This window comes from Scyliorhinus canicula, chromosome 4 (genome assembly GCF_902713615.1).
Source record: "Scyliorhinus canicula chromosome 4, sScyCan1.1, whole genome shotgun sequence".
Classification (NCBI taxonomy): Eukaryota; Metazoa; Chordata; class Chondrichthyes; order Carcharhiniformes; family Scyliorhinidae; genus Scyliorhinus; species Scyliorhinus canicula.
Window position 1 is genome coordinate 124607624 of NC_052149.1, and position 21099 is coordinate 124628722.

A 21099-nucleotide genomic window follows, 5' to 3' on the forward strand; every position below is an offset into this window, starting at 1 on the left:
CTGCAGCTTGACCACTTTTAGAAACCAGATAACCTATTCAAAACCACCATGTTTTGGTGATCTTGGTAAAAGTAGGATTGTTGTTTGCCTTAAGCTAAACATGGTTTGAAAACTGGTCACTCTGAAAGAGTTATTTAACAATATGGTATATATGTATATATGTGCATAAATCATTGAAGGTGGCAGGACCGGTTAAGAGAACAGGTCATAAACCATATGGTATTCTGGGCTTTATTAATAGGGACATAGAGTCCAAGAGCAAGGAGGTTATGTTGAATTTGTATCAGTCACTAGTTTGGCCTCAGGTAGAGTATTGCGGTGGAGGTGATCGAGGAAAGAATCACGGGAATGGTTTCAGGGAAGGTGAACTTCAGCTATGAAGATGGATTGGAGAAGTTAGGTTTGTGTTCCTATGTGAAAAGAAGGCTGAGGGAAGATTTGTAAGATGTATTTAGAACTATGAGGGTTCCAGACAGAGTAGAGAGGGAGAATAAGCAAAATATTGCAGATATTGGAATCTGAACCAAAAACAGAGAATGCTGGAAAAACTCAACAGGTTTGGCAGCATCTGTAAGGAGAGAAAACAGAGTTAACATTTCGAATCCATTTGGTTCGTCAATAAGAACTAATGAGAGGGAGAATGTGTTCGATATTCAACTCTAACTCTGAGAGATTACAACAGGATGCAACAACTTGAATAAGAACAAAAGACAGCCTGGGGTAGGAGGGAAGGTTTTTGCATTGAGACAATAAATGTTTGGGATAATTTTTAAAAAGGGATTTACGGTGGAGGAGAATGGTCACAGTCTAAAGTTGTTAAACTCGATGCAGTGTGCCTAATCGGAATATGAGATGTTGCTCCTCCATCTTGTGTTGGGCTTCACTGGAGCATTGCAGCAGGCCAAGGACGGACATGTGGGCATGAGAGCAAGGTGTTGACTTAAAATGGCAAGCAACAGGAAGGTTGGAGTCATGCTTGTTGACTGAGCGAAAATGTTCTATGAAGTGGTCACCCAGTCTGCGTTTAGTCTCTCCGATGTAGAAGCGACCACATTGGGAGCAACGAATACAACAGAGCTAAGTGGAGGAAGTGCAAATAAAAAGCTGCTTAGTCTGAAAGGAGTGTTTGGGACTTTTAATGGTGAGGACGGAGGAGGTAAAAGGGTCGGTGTCATACCTTCTGAAATTGCAAGGGAAGGTGCCATTGGAAGGGGGTGGAGAGTTATGTGGATATCAGAACACTGAGAACAGCATTCTGAGGTTGCACGGCCAGAGATACCTGTAATTCTGGGTGATTCAAAACATGAGGGCTGGAACTTGAACTGGTATCTCCGTGTGATGAGTCAGAGATGGAAAGTCGCCGAGGAAGGAAATGTGGCTATGGAAGCGAGTTTTAGGTAAACACCTCATCAAACATCAAGAGGGAAATGGAAATTAATGAAGGTGAACGTATTAAAAGAGACAAACGTAAATTCCGTTGGAGAGAAAAGCAGTACCTTTTCAAGAAAGGCATTCCTGAAAGAGAAATGGCAGTGAATTAGGTTATAGAATGCTGGAAAACCTTAGCAATCTGGCAGCATCTGTAGGAAGAGGAAACAGTGAACATTGAGAGCCCTTTGTCTCTTCATCAGAACAAAAGAGAGAAAGAATGTGTTAGATATTTAACTAGCTGTGAGAGATTGCAACAAGATGTAGCAACTTTAAGAATAAAAGGCAGGTGTCCTGGTGTGGGGGTGGGGGGTAGAGAGAAACTGTTCCCGCTTGTGAGAGGATCGAGAACAAGCGGGCACAGATTTAAAGTAAAAGAAGCAAAAGTGATATTAGGAGAAATGTTTTGATGCAAGTGGTTAAGATCTGGAATACAACTGCCTAAGAGTGTGGTAGAGGCAGGTCAATTGAAGCATTCAGAAGGGAATTAGACTGTTATCTGTGAAGGGAAAATACGCAGGTGTTAAGAACCCCACTGATGTTAAATGTGAGGGTATCCCAAAACCCAGAAGGGTATCTTGAAACACCGGTTCTTTATGGTGTATATTTTCAATTTGGAATACTGTGAGAAGAACATGTGAACCAGGGAGGAATAGTCCAGTCATTTTGAGATCATTAGAAAAAATATTTATTAACCTAAAGGAAAACACACAACAAAAAGGACTATAATACAGTACAACAGTATGCTTAACTATACTGACTGTTCACACACAGTATTGCATGAAGTTACCCCTTTGTTCCCTGCTACCTACATTTCCTGAACTCTTCAGATGCCCCTTGGTAGACGAATATAGCAAAACTATTGATGTGCTGTTTTCATGGCTCCCTTGCTAATCGAAAGCATCCCTTTATGAAACGTCCTTTTGCTCAATCACTTTGATTTGTTCTTGTATGACTTCCAAAGGTGGAACTTCTACATGCTTACTGTACTGATCATCATTAGGATACATGCAGTATTGATGCTCTATTCTTTTAAATGAGCAATATTATTTCACTGCTGCATTTTCACCTTGTCTGGGCACATATAAATACACTGGATTGAAAATCTGCTGGAGTCTGTACAATCATTAGATTTTCCCCACATCCCAGGTTTTTGGCACTGTTCTTTATTATTGAGTAATCCAAGTGAAGGACTTAGTGTTGTTGCACCAGGTGAAAGGGAGAAAAATGGTAGTTAAAAATAATGCAGAAAATAGTGCACAGGAGTTTACATTCTTCAGTATTAATCAGCCAAAGATCCCTGCAGAACCCTCAATATTGAGGGCAAGTGGATAATTGTATATGCCGATTTGTTCTGATGTTGAAAAATGCTTGGCATTGTCCTAACCCTTGCCGAACCTAACCGAGACAAAAGTAGTGTTTGTCTTATTCAGAGTGAATCTAGTCACTGTCAACAGTGTTGTGTGTCGGCGATGGGATTTCCATCCATCCCCAAACACAACCAAACCAAGCTCAGCAAATGGGTCAGATGTTAGAAATGAGCAGAAGTGAAGCAATCATAGAATTTACAGCGAAAGGGAAAATGCTGGAAAATCTCAGCAAGTCTGGCAGCATCTGTAGGGAGAGAAAAGAGCTAACGTTTCGAGTCCGACGACTCTTTGTCAAAACTAACAGACGGAGAGAGTGAAAAATATTTATACTGTGGAGTGAGAATGAAAGATGAGTCCTAGCCACAGAAACCCAGGGAAACTGGGTGCTAATGGCCACAGATACCAAGGCGAAAGAGTGTTAATGGCAGTCCCCAGAGATGTGAAAGAATTTACAGTGCAGAAGGAGGCCATTCAGCTCACCCCGGCTCTTGGAAAGAGCACCCTATTCAAGCCCACGCCTCCACCCTAACCCAGTAACCCTACCCCCCTAACCTTTTGGACACTGAGAGGCAATTTAGCATGGCCAATTCACCTAACCTGCACATCTTTCAACTGTGGGAGGAAATCGGAGCACCCGGAGGAAACACAAGCAGACACGGGGAGAACGTGCAAACTCCACACAGACAGTCACCTGAGGCTGGAATTGAACCCGGGACCCTGGAGCTGTGAGGCAGCAGTGCCACCGTGCTGTCCAGAATTCATGTTGTCTGTACTATTTGTGCAAGATTAATCTGTTTCTAGGTTCAGTTGCAATGGAATTGTAGGGAATTAGCATTGTGCGGAACAGTAGCATCCACTAATTTGGAGAACAAAAATCAAGCCAGTGGTCACTGTAAAAACTGTTGTACACAATTATCAGATGTGCCTCTATTTAGTTCAGTGGAAAATTGTAATGCTACCTTTATTTTGCTTGCCGCAATAATGGCCCAGCAGCTGTCAAGTGCTTAAAAGGAAATTGCTTGCAAGGATAGTTAATGGTAATACTGAGTTAATTTTTAGAAACAAAAAATGGTTTGAAATGAAAATATCTGTTATTATGCAGCAGCATGTCCTATGGAGCCGAATCACATAAGGAAATATCAGGACAAATGGCCAAAAGCTTGTTCAATAAGATAAATTTTAAAAGAGTATCTTAAAGGAGGAAGGAGATGTACAGAGACTGAGAAGTGTATGGAATGATCTCCAAACCTTAGAGCTTTGGTAGCTGAAGGCACAACTGCCAGTGTTAGATTGCTTAAAGTCGGGAATGCTCAAGTGGCCAGAATTGGATGGCACAGATATCTGATAGGGTTTGGGTCCAGAGAGGCTTACAGAGATAGAGAGGAGGGGAGACCAGAAAACAAAGATAAGAACTTTAAAATCAAGTGTTGTTTATCTGGAACCCAGTGCAGTTCAGCGAGTACTAGGAATGTAGAACTTGGTGCACGTTAGGACACAGACAGCTTAGTTTTGGATGAGCTTAAGTTTATGGTGATTGGTGGGCAGCAGGGTGGCGCAGTGAGTAGCACTGCTGCCTCACGGCGCCGAGGTCCCAGGTTCGATCCCGGCTCTGGGTCACTGTCCATGTGGAGTTTGCACATTCTCCCCGTGTTTGCATGAGTTTCACCCCCACAACCCAAAAGATGTGCAGGGTAGGCGGATTGGCCACACTAAAATTGCCCCATGATTGTAAAAAATGAATTGGGTATTCTAAATTTATAAAAAAACAAAAAAAAAAGTTGCTCATACTATGGGGTTTTTTTTGGTAGTGTTCTTATGTGTAACAGACATCAACGGGTGAGGCTGGGTTTATGCAGCCCTGGGGAAATTTTCAATATTATAAGTGCAAAATTGTTCCATCCAATGCATGTTATGAATATAAAAAAGACTATTTGCAATCATAATTTCTTATTTAATTTTCATAACTTATTAGAGATATCAAATTTAATAGAGTTAGAATTGCCTGAGGTAGTGTGCATTCAAAATGAATGCAGACCAAGGTCCCCCACAGCATATACTGCACCCTAAGGAAATAAAACGGGAGCTTCAGGCATGGAGGCATGGGGAATTATCTTTGTGTGTGTGTGTTTTGAGGGGAGTCAGTAAGTAATGAAATTGGTACATGTTCAAGCCTTTAACATAATTCTCAGTATTGATTCCCCCACCTTCCACTCATCATATTTTCCCACTTGGTTTTTACTCTTTCCTTCATGCTTTCCCCTCTGTTCATTTCTTTTTTCTCTCCTTTTATCCCCTTTGTCTCTCTCTTATGCCTTTACCTGACCCAATTCACTCTCCCAACCCTTTCTCTCTCAACCCTTCTTTTACTCCCATTCTCACTCTCTTCCTCTCACCCGTTCTATTACCTGCTCTTCTGTTCCACCTTGTTACCCCTCTTCTCCTTTCTTTCCTCTTGCCTCTCTTATTTTCCCTTCCCACCTCGTTTCCCTCTTCCTATCTCCCTATAATCAACACCATTGTCCCTCCACTCAGAAGAACCAGCCAGCTCGCTGCAGATAATTAAAATAATAATAATCTTTATTATCACAAGTAGGCTTACATTAACACTGCAATGAAGTTACTGTGAAAAACCATATTCCGTCGCATGTTCGGGTACACAGAGGGAGAGTTCAGAATGTCCAATTCACCTAACAGCACGTCTTTTGGGACTTGTGGGAGGAAACCCACGCAGATATAAGGATAATGTGCAGACTCCGCACAGACAGTGACCCAAGCAGGACCCTGGCACTGTGAAGGAACAGGGCTAACCAGATTACTATCCAGTAACTCCTGATGCCCTCCATTGCTGATTGTCTGACTGACATTTCTAGTCCAGGTTCACGCCTGAGAGTGATGTCACGAGCATGAAGTTACCTGTACTGCTGAGGTGACCTGCCCTCATGCCTGCGTGATTACACGAGCTCATGACGTTGGTCTTTATCCTCACAAGAGCAGTAACGTGCCTTCCCTGTTACCATATCTGTCTCTTCAACCGCTACTCTAAACTACAGGTTGTTAATAGTTTATATAAGACCATAAGACATCGAGTCTGCTCCGTCATTCAATCATGACTGATATTTTTCTCATCCCCATTCTCCTGCCTTCTCCCCATAACCCCTGATCTCTTATTAATCTGTCCTGCGGGGTACTTCATGTGACCTCTTATCTGCTACCATTCCAGTCAAACAGATTTCATTCCTCATCTTCAGTGTTTTGTAACAAAGAAATTAAAGTGTTCCAGTGAAAGTGAAAGAATTTTTTTTTTCAAAGCTCCAATGATTTTTAACTCCCAGATTTGTTTGCTCACTTGAATGTGGAGGAAATAAATCTTTAATCTCTGGAGACTCCAGTCAATCAGGTAGCATAAGTGACCCACGCATTAACCCTGACCTTAATTCCCAAAGTTTGGGCTGTAAGCCTGAGAAATTGCATTGCTTTTATCAGTCCACTGTGTGATCATCCATTTTGATCAGGATCTGTAAGCGTCAATAATATGCAGCACATTCACAGAAGATTGTTCTTGGAGATTCTGTGGTGAAGAGGGATGTACTGAGGGGGAATAAAAGCAATTGAGTGCTTTTTGTAATTAGTTTTCTGAAAGGCCACTGTAGCAGCTGGCTGAAAGCAGAATTTCTAATGGAGTGTAATATGCACATTTACAAACAATGGCAGATGATTGACAGGCCAGTAATTGCATGAATTGAATGCACTGTACCTTGCTAAAAGAATATAAATTCTACAAAGGCTGATGAACATTTCTATGTACTTCAGTAATATATTTAGCCAGTGAATTACGAAGGAGAGGAACAAACATCTAAACAATTGAGCTATCCTTGTAATGTTGAGTGATGTTATTTTTCAACTGAGGACATAGAACATTACAGCACAGAACAGGCCCTTCGGCCCTCGATGTTGTGCCAAGCATTGTCTGAAACCAAGATCAAGTTATCCCACTCCCTGTCATTCTGGTGTGCTCCATGTGCCTATCCAATAACCGCTTGAAAGTTCCTAAAGTGTCCGACTCCATGATCACAGCAGGCAGTCCATTCCACACCCTAACCACTCTCTGAGTAAAGAACCTACCTTGGACATCCCTCCTATATCTCCCACCCTGAACCTTATAGTTATGCCCCCTTGTAACAGCTACATCCACCCGAGGAAATAGTCTCTGGACGTCCATTCTATCTATCCCCCTCATCATCTTATAAACCTCTATTAAGTCGCTTCTCATCCTCCTCTGCTCCAAAGAGAAAAGCCCTAGCTCCCTCAGCCTTTCCTCATAAGACCTATCCTGCAAACCAGGCAGCATCCTGGTAAATCTCCGTTGCACCCGTTCCAATGCTTCCACATCCTTCCTATAATGAGGTGACCAGAACTGCACTGAAGTAGTGGTTTCTGAATAGCAGTTCCAAAGAGCCATCATTTTGCTTTAATCTCCTAGTTTTTGTCACCTCCTCTACTGAAGACTTGCCAGTAGGATATAATTCCACCATCTGCTGGATAGCCTAAGGAGCTATAGTTCATGGAATTAATCTGACATTGGGGTCAGCTCTGATACGAATACCCAATGTGCATGCACACATACTGTCAGCAAAGAGGAGGTAGTCACTCCCTGCTCCCCACAAACGCCTGTGCCATGTCCTGACGTTTTGTGTAAAAATGAAGTAGCTAACATTCATACAGTAATGCACTTGGATCAGTGAAGGAGTTATCACAGTGGCCACGTATATCCGCCACCTCCCTGTCACAATTCGTGGTATTAAGTTAAAACATTCCAATCCAATCTCTGCATTTTATTCGAGCATGACACAAAATTCTAGTAACACCATATTGTGCAACAGGAACAGAGAGTGTATGGCATTGTGTGATGTTTTGTATTTTTAGCTTTGCTGCATTACCAGCACCTCTCACTTTCAGGTGGAAACGTACCCTAATAAGTAAGTGCATTTTAGGGTCTTGCAGTTGTATGCAAGGTCCCCATAGCCCTATTCATAGAAGAGTAGCAGAGTCCTCCCTGGTGCCTTGGCCAATATTTAACCTTCAATTAAATCGGTCATTCATCTCGTTACTGTATGTGAGATTTTACTGTGCACAGATTGGCTGCTGTGTTTCTCTGCAACTATATCTCGAAAAAAAATAATTGGTCGCAGTGCTTTGGAATAGCTTGAGTTATGAAAAGTACAACCTTTCTAAGTAGAGTTATACAACATCAATCACTTCCAATATAATAGGGGCGATTCTCCCAAATGGAGCCCAAGTGTTCACGTCGTCGTGAAAGACGTTGCATTTCATGACGGCGCGAACCGGGCCCGGGTACGACCTATTCTGTCCCCCACAGGGGCCTGCACGGCGCTGGAGCGGTTCACGCCGCTCAAGCCTCCTTTCCCGGCACCAAATGGGCGCCGCGCCAACCTGCGTAGCGCAGTTGGGCCGCACCAACCTGCGCTTGCGCGGGGGCCTACTTTAGCGCGCCTCAACATGGCGTCAGTGTTCAGGGGCGGGCCGTGTAGTGAAGTAGGCCCGGGGGGGAGAGAAGCCAGCCTGTCGATCAGTGGCCACCGATCGCGGGCCAGACCCCATTGGAGCCCCCCCCCCCCCCCCCCCCCCCCACCCCGCCGACTGTTCGCACAGAGTTCCCCCCCGTCAGCGACCAGGATACGACTCTGTCGTATCCGCACGGCGGCTCGGCCCATCCAGGCCGGAGAATCAGCGGGCCCGCCGATTCCAGCGGCCTGCGCCAAACGCAGCGGCGCAAATGGCGCCGATTCTACGCACCTCCAGCCCGGCGCGGGGCTCGGAGAATCGCCCCCAATATGTCAGCTGAGTTGCTGGAGTGTTTGTTGATATAAGGATCCTTTACCCCATAATGCTCAGTTGGAACATAAACCTATTTCACCTTGGCCTTTATTAGAATAGGCAAAAGATCAGGAAATGGTCACAAAACTCGGTTAGTGATTTTCCTTCCCTTTGCTCACCAAGGAATGTGATTGGCTAATCTGTCATGCAAGATCCGTATAATCTACCTTTTCGTGACAGTTTACAGTGTAAATCACAGTTGGAAAGAACCTGGTATAAGGATGGGTTTAAAAAAATATTTTGATGGGATATTGTAAAGAAATCTGTACAATTTGGGGAATGGTTAATGGAGACGCCCTGTCCAGGAGAATTGAGATATGAAAAGGAATAGAGGTACTAAATTCATGCATTTGTAATGAAGCTGGAGTCAAGTAAATTTATACGTAAATTTTAAACATTTGTGTTAGGAGATAGATTGGGGGTTTTTTTTCAGCTGTTAAATTTTAAAGGGGATTGTAAGTCTTCTACAGCTTTCCAAGTTTCCATAAGTAAACTAGGGAAAGTTATTAAATTTTATTTGACGGAAGGGGGAGCAAATAGGAAAAACATGGAAGATTATGTATTGGCAAAGTTGACTTCAAAGGGATGCTGAGGACAATGGAATCAACGATGAAAGGGGAAAAGGATACTTAGGAAAGATGTTGAGCAGAGTCGTGTTGGCAGTGTGTGGGGAAGTCATCCTGGAAACAGCTCTGTGCTGGGAGAAGTTGTAAAGTCAGAAGTAGCCATCTAGAAAAGCCTTGGGTTTCAGAAAGCTGTCTTGTTTCTGAAGTATCCTTGGATTTCCAAAGCAGAGTGAATGTAAGTGAGAAGTCGTGTAGTATACCTATACTAAAGTGACAGCAGTTGTGCTTTGGCTTAACAGAATCCATGTTTCCATTGGTTAGTAAAACTATACTTGATTCAACAGAGCTTACAGCCAAACCATGCCACAGATTCAATCACAGAGGAGGATCTGGTCAGGGAGGTATAAAGTGATGCTTTCACTGATGTGACATCAGTTCCGTTCTTAAAATGGTGTGTTTTTGTATGAAATGTTAAGTTATCTGTTTTTAGAATTCTGAAGCTTTTAGTTGAAAATCATTTACTTAAATAGATTTTAGCTTTTCAAGCTGAATCACAAACCAGCTACAATTACCAGAAAGAGACATTTAAGAAGCAGTGTATTCTCCACACCACCATGACCTCATCTAATGAGTTGCTGAACCATATAACAAAAAAGAACTCAACTTTGTTCTGTGGGCAGTGCTGAATTACCAGCTCTCAGCTGAGACTGCCCCTTTGCTGATTTGCTTGAAAGTGGAGGACAGGGATCCTATGCCGACAATAGGTATCAAACTTCATGCAAGAATAATGGGCACTGGGATAAAGTTAAATCGGGCAACGGGCACCTGTGGAACAGTGTCTATCAATGTGCCAATGACTTCAGCAGCTGAGAGTGAATATAGTTTTTAATACAAATGAATGTCAACTTGCTCCTGGGACAGGGTGGACGGTAGTGTAGTGGTTAGCACTGCTGCCTCATGGCGCTGAGGACCCCAGTTTGATCCCGGCCCTGATCCATAGCCTTGTGGAACATAGAAAAACATAGAAAAAATAGGAGCAGGAGGAGGCCATTCGGCCCTTCAAGCCACTCCGCCATTCATTATGATTATGGCAGATCATCCAACTCAATAGCCTAATCCCGCTTTTCTCCTTTGAACCCCTTCGCCCTAGGTGCTATATCTAACTGCTTCTTGAAAACATACAATGTTTTGGACTCAACTACTTCCTATGGTAACGAATTCCATAGGCTCACCACTCTCCGGGTGAAGAAATTTCTCTTCATCTCTGTCTTAAATGGTCTTCACCGCGTCCTCGGATTGTGACCCCTTGTTCTGTACACATCCGCCATCGGGAATATCCTTCCTGCATCAACCCCGTCCCGTCCTGTTAAAAGTTTATGGGTTTCTATGAGATCCCCCTTATTCTTCTCACCTTCAGCGAATACAATCCTAACCGATTCAATTTCTCCTTGTCGTCAATACTGCCATCCCAGGAATCACTCTGGTAAATATTCGCTGCACTCCCTCTATAGCTAGAACATCGTTCCTCCAATAAGGAGACCAAAACTACATACAATATTCCAGACGTTGTCTCATCAAGGCCCTGTATAATTGCAGCAAGACATCCCAGGTCCTCTCGCAATGAAGGCCGGCATACCATTTGCCTTCTTTACCGCCTGCTGCACCTGCATGCTTACCTTCAGTGACTGGTGTACAAGGACACCCAGGCCTCGTTGCTCATTTCCCCCTCCTATTTTATAACCATTCAGATAATAGTCTGCCTTCTTCTTTTTGCTACCAAAGTGTTATCCACATATTTATCCAAATTATACTGCATCTGCCATTCATGGAGTTTGCACATTCTCCCCATGTTCGCGTGGAGCTCACACCCACCACCCAAAGATGTGCAGGATAGGGTGATTGGTCATGCTAAATTGCCCCTTAATTGGAAAAATAGAATTGGGTACTTTAAATTTTTTTTTAAACCTGCTCCTGGGACAATGCAATTCTTCAAAGTAGACTCCGAGCTCTTGCGCAGCGTACCTGCAGATTAAATCATCATCCATTTTATTCCACTTAAACCTACTTAAACCTCAGCTTCAAAGTAGCATTTTCCTATGTTGTGACAGTTCTCTTATGTATGGGTAATTTGCTAATTTCAAGTAGGAAATACCCGATGCAGCAGAGGGAAGAAACCTTCTGGTAGGACTGAATTTGAATCCAGGCCCCAGGTCTGAAAGGATACATTTCCCCAGCACAGTATCAGTTTGTGTTCCATGAGTGAACTGAACCATTCCACCTGTGACTTGTTTAAAAGTGATGTGGGGGTGTTTTCTATATAGCCACGCAATCACAAACCTTATTCATTACCTGTGAACTAGGCATCAATATGCTGATTTTTAAAACGGAAACAATGGTGTATGCTTGTAACTTGCTGAGTAGCAAGTCCAATTGACTTTCCATCATTTGAAACTCTTGTCATTTACAAAATGTTGGCAGTCTCTGATATTCCTATCTTTGAAAACTCTACTCTGCAGTGTGAATGTTACCAGAATGTTCTTAATTTCAGAGAAATAAAACTTCACTGCGACTTCATGGGTACATTCTCACCTATTTATTTGCTTATCTTTGCTGCCCTTTCTGCTGGCGTGTTTTATTTCAGAATTTTATTGGTACTGCATATAAAGTGACTGTGATTACTTGACAGTCATAGGATGTCCCCAGGCCCAACAAGTGGCAGCACAGTAGCCAAGGGAGTTCTCTGTGAAGGGATTGTATGATTTCAGGAAAGGGGATATCTATAAATATCTATAAATTGTTGCTGATTAATGTTTGTTTTCTGTTCTTTTCATAGTTCAGAGTCTTCACAGCTCCATTCCACAAAGTAGAGTTTGCAGATTTTTGGCTGGCCGACCAGTTGAACAGCCTAGCTACGATCCTGATGGACCTGGAGTACATGATCTGCTTTTATAGCTTTCAACTGAACTGGGGCTTGAGTGATGGACTGCTCGATACTTCAGGTAATATATTACACTAAAGAGTCACTTTGAGGCTCCAAATCAGTGTGGTTTCTACCTTATATTGTCTACATCTAAAACGAATAGTAGCTGGTAGAAGTTGACGGTCCAAGGTTGCAAATAGCATCAGGACTTTGATTTTTAATAATCTTTTTGAGGCAGCTCTAAAATCCTGGCAAGAGTGTATCTGGAGTGCTGTGTTCAATTCTGCACTTCATAAAGGATATATTTGCCTTGGGGGGAGTGAGAGCACATCTTCAGAATCAGACTTTGGGTTAAAGGATTAAATTTTACAGGCAAGTTGTATAAATATGTTGTATTCCTTGTGTTTGAAAGTTTGAAGGGTGATGCAATTGAGGTGTATAAAATGAGAAGGACTCAGTGGCATAGAAGCAGAGAAACTATTGTGGGGGGGGGGGGGTCTAGAATAAAGGGCCTTCGTCTTAAAATTGGAGCTAGACCATTCAGAATTGAAGTCAGGAGATACCTAAAGGGTAATAGGATTATAGAATTGTCTCTCCCAAAAGTCTGTGGGTGTGGGTCAATTAAAATGTTCAAGATTAAGATCAACAGAATTATTATTACGTAATGGTATTGAGAGATACGAAGCAATGGAATCAAACTGAAGGTCAATTAAAATCTTATTGAATAACAGAACAGACTAGAGGAGCTGAACGGCCTACTTCTGTTCTTAGTAGTCAAGTCTGTTAGTACTCTCTGGGTTTGGGCGAGGTCAATTCCAGCCCCCTTGACCCGGAGTCACAACACAATTGAATTAACCAAAAATACCCAAAGTCTCTGACCTTCGGCTGCCTAATAATTACAGTCACAAGGTTTGTAAATTTAAACACAATTACTTTTTATTTATACCAAGAGCTATAATGAAATATGCAGCAAATACAACTGGTTAACTATTATCTAATTCCTACTTCGCCCACTTAAACTCAAACACACACACACACACTCTCTCTCTCTCTCTCTCTCTCTCTCTCTCTCTCGGTTTATATTTATATATATATATATATATATATATATATATGTGGTTTTTTTAAAACACAAGACAGACAAACACAGAGGAGAGAAGAGGGGTGTAAAATAATACATAAAAAAGATGATTCAGGAAGTTGTTTCCAGTACACCTTCCTTCAAGACTTTCAGTTCGAGATTTCTGTTTCCAATCTGTAATGGGTTTCACTGAAGATTCATTTATTCAGGTTCTCTGTAAGTTCAGAAATACAACAGCTCCCAAATTTTCTAGAGATAGAGAAGAAAGAGAGCAGGCACTCACAGCTCCTTCCTCCTTGAGCGTCCAGAACCCAATTCCCCTTTCCTTAGGTCTCTGGAAATCACCCCACTAAGGATCTAATCACTACCTGTTACTAGGCTGTATAAGGCCTTTTAGCCACTAGCGAATCAATCGAACCAAGTCCCACCCCATCTCTTGGTGCCACAGAGTCTGACTTCTGTTGCTTTAAAACTAGTACCATATACTATGTTGCAACTTTTTGAATGCCTCATTCTCTCTGCTGCTTGACTTAAATATGCATGTCCATTAAGCATCCATGGATCAAATTGATCATGACAAAAAAATAAAGAAAGGGAAAATAATGGAATCATCAGGAAGGAACCTTGCAAGTGTACAATGTGATTTGGTTTGTAACTACTGAAACCAGCTAAGTTCCTTGTTTGATTCCTGGCCTTTACTGAGTTAACTGATCTTGACTTGCATGATACAATTGGAGTCAGGAAGTGGCCAGTATTTCCAATATTGGTTGCTGCCTAGTGCAGGATTTTTCAAACCCAGTGTCACGCTCCACGGATGGGTCGCGGGCGAGGGTTGGGAATGTCACAGAGCGATCGGTCGTGCCATTCCCAATCGCGAGAGAAGTGCCCAATGGCCGAATCGGATTTTCAGAATGCCGGCTGCGACCAACTTTTAAGTTGAGAATATCAGCCATGACCGCCCTTTAAATGTGAACGCTAGAGTCTTCCCAGAATGTAGGTCACCAACCCGGCATATACACTGACATCACATGCCCTGTAGGTCCGTGCTTTGGGCGTGAAATCAAAGAGGAGAGATTGTTCCATTTTGTAGCTGCCAGCAAGCAATAAATCATTTTGTAATAAGGAAGAGAGGGCCAGAGACTCAAACAGGCCAAGATCTCACAATTGAATCTGCTGGAGAGAGCAACGCAAGAGAGTCCACGACAGGACAAAGCAGTGCAGGTGTGAGCTGTATCCAGAGCTCCAAGGCTTTTGGTGAACAACTCATTGAGAAGGAACTGAGATCGGGAACAAACCAGGATAAAGATGATTTCTTGAGGTATGACATTGTTAATTTTGCCAATGTAAATCAGGATGCAAAGCCCATGTGTGTTAGATGCAAGGAAGTACTGGCAAATGAAAGACTGGAAATGAAGACTAAATGTATGGCGAGTTCCAGGACAAACGTCTCGATTTTATTCAAGGGATGCCTTGAGAACTTAAATCATTAGCTGAAGCCCTTATCAGAAATGTAACATTGAATGACAAAGCAAGCTCATTTGTTGCATTAAAGGTAAACAACATGGTGTGTTGCAAAGGTCGGCTGGTATGGGTTGTAAAGGTCGGCTTGCGTGGATCCCGAAGGTCATCCAATTGGTAAAAGTGACTCCCGGGAAAAAAAGTTTGAAAAACACTGGCCTAGTGAAATGATTTATTAAATATGTACATATATATGCTTTGCTATGATGTAATGCACAGTAGAATGTCCTTGTTGCTCCCACACATGAAGCATGACATTTTGGCCAAAGTATCAAATGGCTATAGGTACCCATACAGCTGTATCTCAGTATGATCACCCTAGATATAGGAGGGAAAGAAATCTTACTTCCCCAAAGTCTTCAAGGCGTCAAGTGAACCATTATTCGATACATGTTGACTTTCCTCAGTTCTGTGGATATTGAAACAATAAGGAACTGCTCACTTTTGGACATGCTCACCAACATTCCATATAACATTTGCTGTTCATTTCATTGTGTGGGCCCTTTAAATTCTTTTGTGCGGTTTGCACACTGTTATGGGAGAGGGGTTTTCAGAACCCCAAAATGTATCATGGAGTTCAACCCTAACCCTAACCCTAACCCTTTTAATGTATTGTTGCTTTTGAAGCACACGGCGTGAACTCCAGGTGTGGTATTATAATTATGGATACGTGGGTTTTTAAACACAAAACAATGTTTATTACAATTATGGATACGTGGGTTTTTAAACACAAAACAATGTTTATTCCATGAACTCAACTTAACCTTTTAAATAAACATTGGATCACTTAACACCCCTTACTTCAAAGATAACCCCGAAAATAATACAAGACTAAATAATCCTTCAGTTGTTCCTTTAAACATCAAGAGACTTAACACCTTTAAACAGAAACAAATCAGGTTAAAGACATTACTATTATGAGTTTAAATCACCCAAATGATTCAGAGATAGTCTTTCATGGCAGAGATCACAGCAGATCCAGCTCACTGCAAACACAGACACATCCAAGCTCTTTTCCTCAAAACTAAAACCAAAAACAAGTGAGCTCAGCTCAGCTCCCCCCACCCTCTGACATCACTTCAGTAATATGAGATGCTCCATTTCTTAAAGGTGCATTGCTTAAACATCCATTTCTTAAAGGTACTCTCACATGACAACACACACTGACTTAAAGGAGCCAACTTGTGCTCAGCCTGCACAGGAATGGTTGGGTTACCATACAGGTTAGAGTGAGGGTCAGTACTCATCTGTACTCTGACTGCAAACATTAGCCTTCTGTAAGTAACGGCAACTCTTTGTGCTGGCCAAGGGTTGATGCAAGGAAGCTCAAGAAAAGAGCAACTTCAGTTGCTTAATTCATCTCTGCAGTCTTTCAAAAAATTCTGAGCGAGTCCAATAATTCTACTAAGAGATTCAAATTGAAGGGATTGTGAATTGGAGGCCAAATTTAACTTAATTCAACCCATACAGAAATGCAAATGCATTTCAGCACACAGTTATTTCATGCTTAGTTTATTTTCCTGCTGTTATGCATCATCTGTTCAGAATTTTGGAAGCCAAGGAAATCTACGTAATTACATATGTGGTCAGATTGTGCGCCTAGAAGATCTTCAACTATCTATTATGAGGAATGCTCAAAATTGATTTGGATGTAAGCATTAGCTATGCTATTCCATTTGCATTATCCACTTGAAATACATGTTAAAGAGGAAATTAACACAATAGTGAGAAAGGATATTAGCCTGACAGTGTGGAACCTGTATGGGTAGAGTTGAGAAATACCAAGGGACAAAAAACATTAGTGGGTGTCATATATAGACCCCCAAACTGCACTGATAAGGTTGGGAATGGCATTAAACAAGAAATTAGTGATGCATGTAATAAGGGAATATCAGTGATCATGGGTGATTTTAATCTTCACATAGATTGGGCAAATCAAATTAGCCACAATGCCGTAGAGGAGGAATTCCTGGAGTGTATATGGGATGGTTTTCTTGACCAATATGTGCAGGAACCAACTAGAGAGCTGGCCATCTTAGACTGGGTACTGTGTAATGAGAAGTGAATTATTGCCAATCTGGCTGTACAAGACCCCTTGGGGATGAGCGACCATAACATCAATAGTTTTTTATCAAGATGGAGAGTGAAGTAGTTGATTCGGAGACTATGGTGCTGAATCTTAATAAAGGGAACTATGAGATATGAGGCGCAAGATGGCCTTGATAGATTGGGGAGAGTTACTTAAAGGGATGACAGTGGATAGACATTGGCAAACATTCAAGGAACGCATGGAGGAACTACAGCAACTGTTCATTCCTGTCTGGCACAAAAGCAAAGGGGGTACGAGGGCTAATCTATGGCTTACTAAGGAATTTAGAAATAGTATCCCATCCAAGGAATAAGCATACAGATTGACCAAGAAAAATAATAGGTCTGACGATTGGGAGCAGTTTAGAATTCAGCAAAGAAGGACGAAGGGATTGATTAAGAAGCGGAAAGTACAGTACGAAAGGAAGCTTGCAGGGAACATAAAGACTGATACTAAGAGTTTCTACAGATATGTGAAGAGAAAGAGATTGGTAAAGAGAAATGTAGGCCCCCTACAGACAGAAACAGGGGAATGCATAATAAAGGACAAAGAAATGGCTGAGCAATTAAATACATACTTTGGTTCTGTCTTCACAAATTAAGACACAAATCAGATCCCAGAAATGTTGGAGAATGGAAGGTTTAGTGAGAGGGAAGAACTGAGGGAGATCAACATTAATAGAGAAATGTGCTGGGAAAACTGATGGGATTGAAGGTGGATAAATCCCCAGGGCCTGAGAATCGGCATCCCAGAGTGCTTAAGGAGGTAGCTCTGGAAATAGTGGATGCATTGGTGGTCATCTTCTAGGATTCTATAGACTCTGGAACTGTCCCTGCAGATTGGAGGGTAGCTCACGTCACTCCGATATTCAAAAAGGGAGGTAGAGAGAAAGCAGGGAATTATAGACCTGTAAGCCTAACATCGGTAGTGGGGAAAATGCTTGAATCCATTTTCAAGGACTTTATAGCGGAACATTTAGACAGCAGTGGCAGGATCAGTCAGAGTCAGCATGGATTTATGAAGGAAAAATCATGCTTGACAAATATGTTGGAATTCTTTGAAGAGGTAACCAGAACAGTCGACAAGGGGGAGTCAATTGATGTGGTATATTTGGACTTTCAGAAGGCGTTGACAAAGTCCCGCATAAGAGATTATTGTGCAAAATTCAAGCACATGGGATTGGGGGAAATGTATTGAGGTGGATAGAAAACTGGTTGGCAGAGAGGAAACAAAGAGTAGGGATTAATGGGTTCTTTTCAAATTGGCAGGCAGTAACCAGTGGGATACCACAGGGATCAGTGCTGGGACCCCAGCTATTCACAATATATATTGATGATTTGGATGAGGGAACAAAATGTAACATCTCAAAGTTTGCAGAAGATACCAAATTAGGTGGGAGGGTGAACTGTGACGAGGTTGCAGGGATCCTACAGCAAGATCTGGACAGGTTAGGCGAGTGGGCAAACCAATGGCAGATGCAGTATAATTTGGATAAGTGTGAGTTTATTCATTTTGGAAGCAAAAACAGGAAGGCAGATTACTACCTGAATGGCTGTAAATTGGGAGAGGGGAGTGTGCAGCGAGACCTGGGTGACCTTCTGCACCATTCGCTGAAGGTAAGTATGCAGGTGCAGCAGGTGGTAAAGAAGGCAAATGGTATGTTGGCCTTCATTGTAAGAGGTTTCTAGTATAGAAGTAGGGATGTGTTGCTGCAATTGTACAGTGCCTTGGTGAGGCCACACTTGGAGTATTGTGTGCAGTTTTGGTCGCCTTCTCTGAGGAAGGATGTTCTTGCTTTCGAGGGAGTGCAGCAAAGATTTACCAGACTGATTCCAGGGATGGCGGGACTGTCATATGAGGAGATATAGATTAGGTTGGGATTGCTCCGGCTGGAGTTCAGAAGAATGAGGAGGGATCTCATAGAGACGTATAAAATTCTAACAGGACTAGACAGGGTAGATGCAGGGAAGATGTTCCCAATGATAGGTTTGTCCAGAACCGGGGTCACAGCCTGAGGATTCAGGGTAAACCATTTCGGACAGATATAAGAAGACATTTCTTCACACAAACAATGGTGAGCCTGTGGAATTCATTATCACAGGAAGTAGTTGATGCTAAAACTTTGAATATATTCAAGAGGCGGCTGGATATAGCACTTGGGGAGAATTGTATCAAAGGGTATGGGGAGAAAGCAGGATTAGACTATTGAGTTGGATGATCAGCCATGATCATGATGAATGGCGGAGCAGGCTTGAAGGGCCAAAAGGCCTCTTCCTGCTCCTATCTTCTATGTATGTATCTGCTCACTAGGAGTTTTTATGTTGGTCCCTGGGTCTCCGGAAAGTGACCTGTGAAAAGGAAAGTTTGAGTGATTAAGAAAGCTGCAGAACCCAGGAATGTGGCTGAGTTCAGGTCATTTGTAGGTTAGATAAACTATTATGGAAAGTTTTTGCCAGATCTGTCTACTGCGTTGGCTCCACTCGCCTACTTCTGCCCAAAGAAACCAAATAGAAGTGGGAATCTGCACAGAAGAAGGCTTTGAAAGATGTGAAGCACTGTTGCCATCGAAAAATCTACTAGTCCATTTTGATCCAAACAGGGAATTTATTCTGTCATGCGATGCATTGCCCTCCAGGTCTTCAGTGTGGCTACCATCACCGGGTTTCTCAAGTACTTGGCTGGGGGAACTGGGACCATAGCCAGTGCTCAGAGGGATGTCCCCATACTGGAGGTATCCTCCATTTGTACCCATTCCACATCCGGCTCTTTTACCCACCTTCACACACTTTCTGCATTCGTCATCTAGTGATAGAATAGGAGGTACGGCAGCGCCAGGCCCTCCATGATCCTCCTCCTTTGCAAGACGCTTTTACGGATCCTGGGGTTTTATCCCACGCACACAAACACCATAATTAATTTCTCTAGATTGGTGAAAAAGGCTTTGGGGATCAATATCAGGTGGGATCTGAATTGTTAGAGGAATCTTGGCAGCACATTCATTTTTATTGTCTGCACTCTTCTCACCAGGGTGAGTGGCAGTGAGTCCCACCTCCGCAGGTCTCTCTTTACCTCTTCCACCAGGCTTGACAGGTTCTACTTATGGATCCATGTCCAGTTGTGGGTTATCTGAATCCCCAGGTATTGGAATTTGCTTTGGGCCAGCTGGAACAGCAGCTTCCTCAGCTCAGGGATTCTCAGGGAAGATTTTGCTCTTGTTCAGGTTAGGTTTGGAACCTGAGAAGGCTCCGCAATCCCTTAGGAGTTCCAATATTCCTTCCATGCTGGCTGGGGATTTGAGACGTAGAGGAGCAGGTCATCCGTATATAGTGAGACTCTGTGCTCTCTATTTCCCCTTTGTATGCCCTTCCAGCCCTTTGACGACCTGAGGGCGATTGCCAGTGTCTCAATTGCCAGGGAAAATAGCAAGGGGGGATAATGGGCATCTCTGCCTCGTACCTGTGCAGCCAAGAGTATTCAGAGCTGGTGGCATTTGTCCGTACGCTCGCCGTGAGAGTGTTGTGCAGTAGTTTCGCCCAGGAAGTGAACCCTTCCTCCATGAGGTACCTCCATTCGACTGTCTTAGAATCATAATATTCCTACAGTGCAAAAGAGGCCATTCGGCCCATCGAGTCTGCACCAACCCTCTGAAATAGCACTCCACCAAAGCCCACTTTCCTATCCTATCCCTATAACCCCTTAATCCAATCTACACATCCCTGGACACTAAAGGGAAATCCATCATGGCTAATCCACCTAACCTGCACATCTTTGGACTGTCAAAGACTTACTCTGCATCCAGGGATACGATCACTTCCCCCGAATGCATGGAGCTGATGCTCTCCATGATCTTCCCCCAATCCTGGCAGTGCTTCCAGTCCCTGTTTCTTTTCCTCCCCCACATCTGGTATGTTCAGCCCTTCGAGAAACCCTTTTATCTCCAATACCCTTCGGGGACTAAGAGGTGTCCAGATCCCAGTAGAAGGTCGTGACGGCCTCCTGGAATTTACGTGTCGCTGTCACTAGCCTGCCATTCCCGTCCCTCACCTGCGCTATTTCTCCCGTGGCTGCCAGATTTCTCAGATGGTGCGCCAGTAGACAGCTGGCCTTGTCTCCATGTTCATAAAACGTCCACCGTGTCTGGCAGAGCTGGTTTACTGCTTTTCCAGTGGAAAGCAGGTCAAATTCCATTTGTAGTGTTTTCCTTTCCAACATTAGCCTCCATGGAGGCTATT

At 42.9% G+C, this 21099-nt stretch overlaps 1 protein-coding gene across 1 annotated transcript in view; it reads left to right on the plus strand.

Annotated features, from left to right (window-relative positions):
- The window catches only part of LOC119964942 (xenotropic and polytropic retrovirus receptor 1 homolog), a 468531-nt gene that overhangs the window by 385035 nt on the left and 62397 nt on the right, over window positions 1-21099 (plus strand). Inside the window, exon 10 of the mRNA XM_038795157.1 lies at window positions 12093-12258. Coding sequence (XP_038651085.1) covers window positions 12093-12258 — 166 coding nt within the window. The remainder of the gene's footprint in view (window positions 1-12092; window positions 12259-21099) is intronic.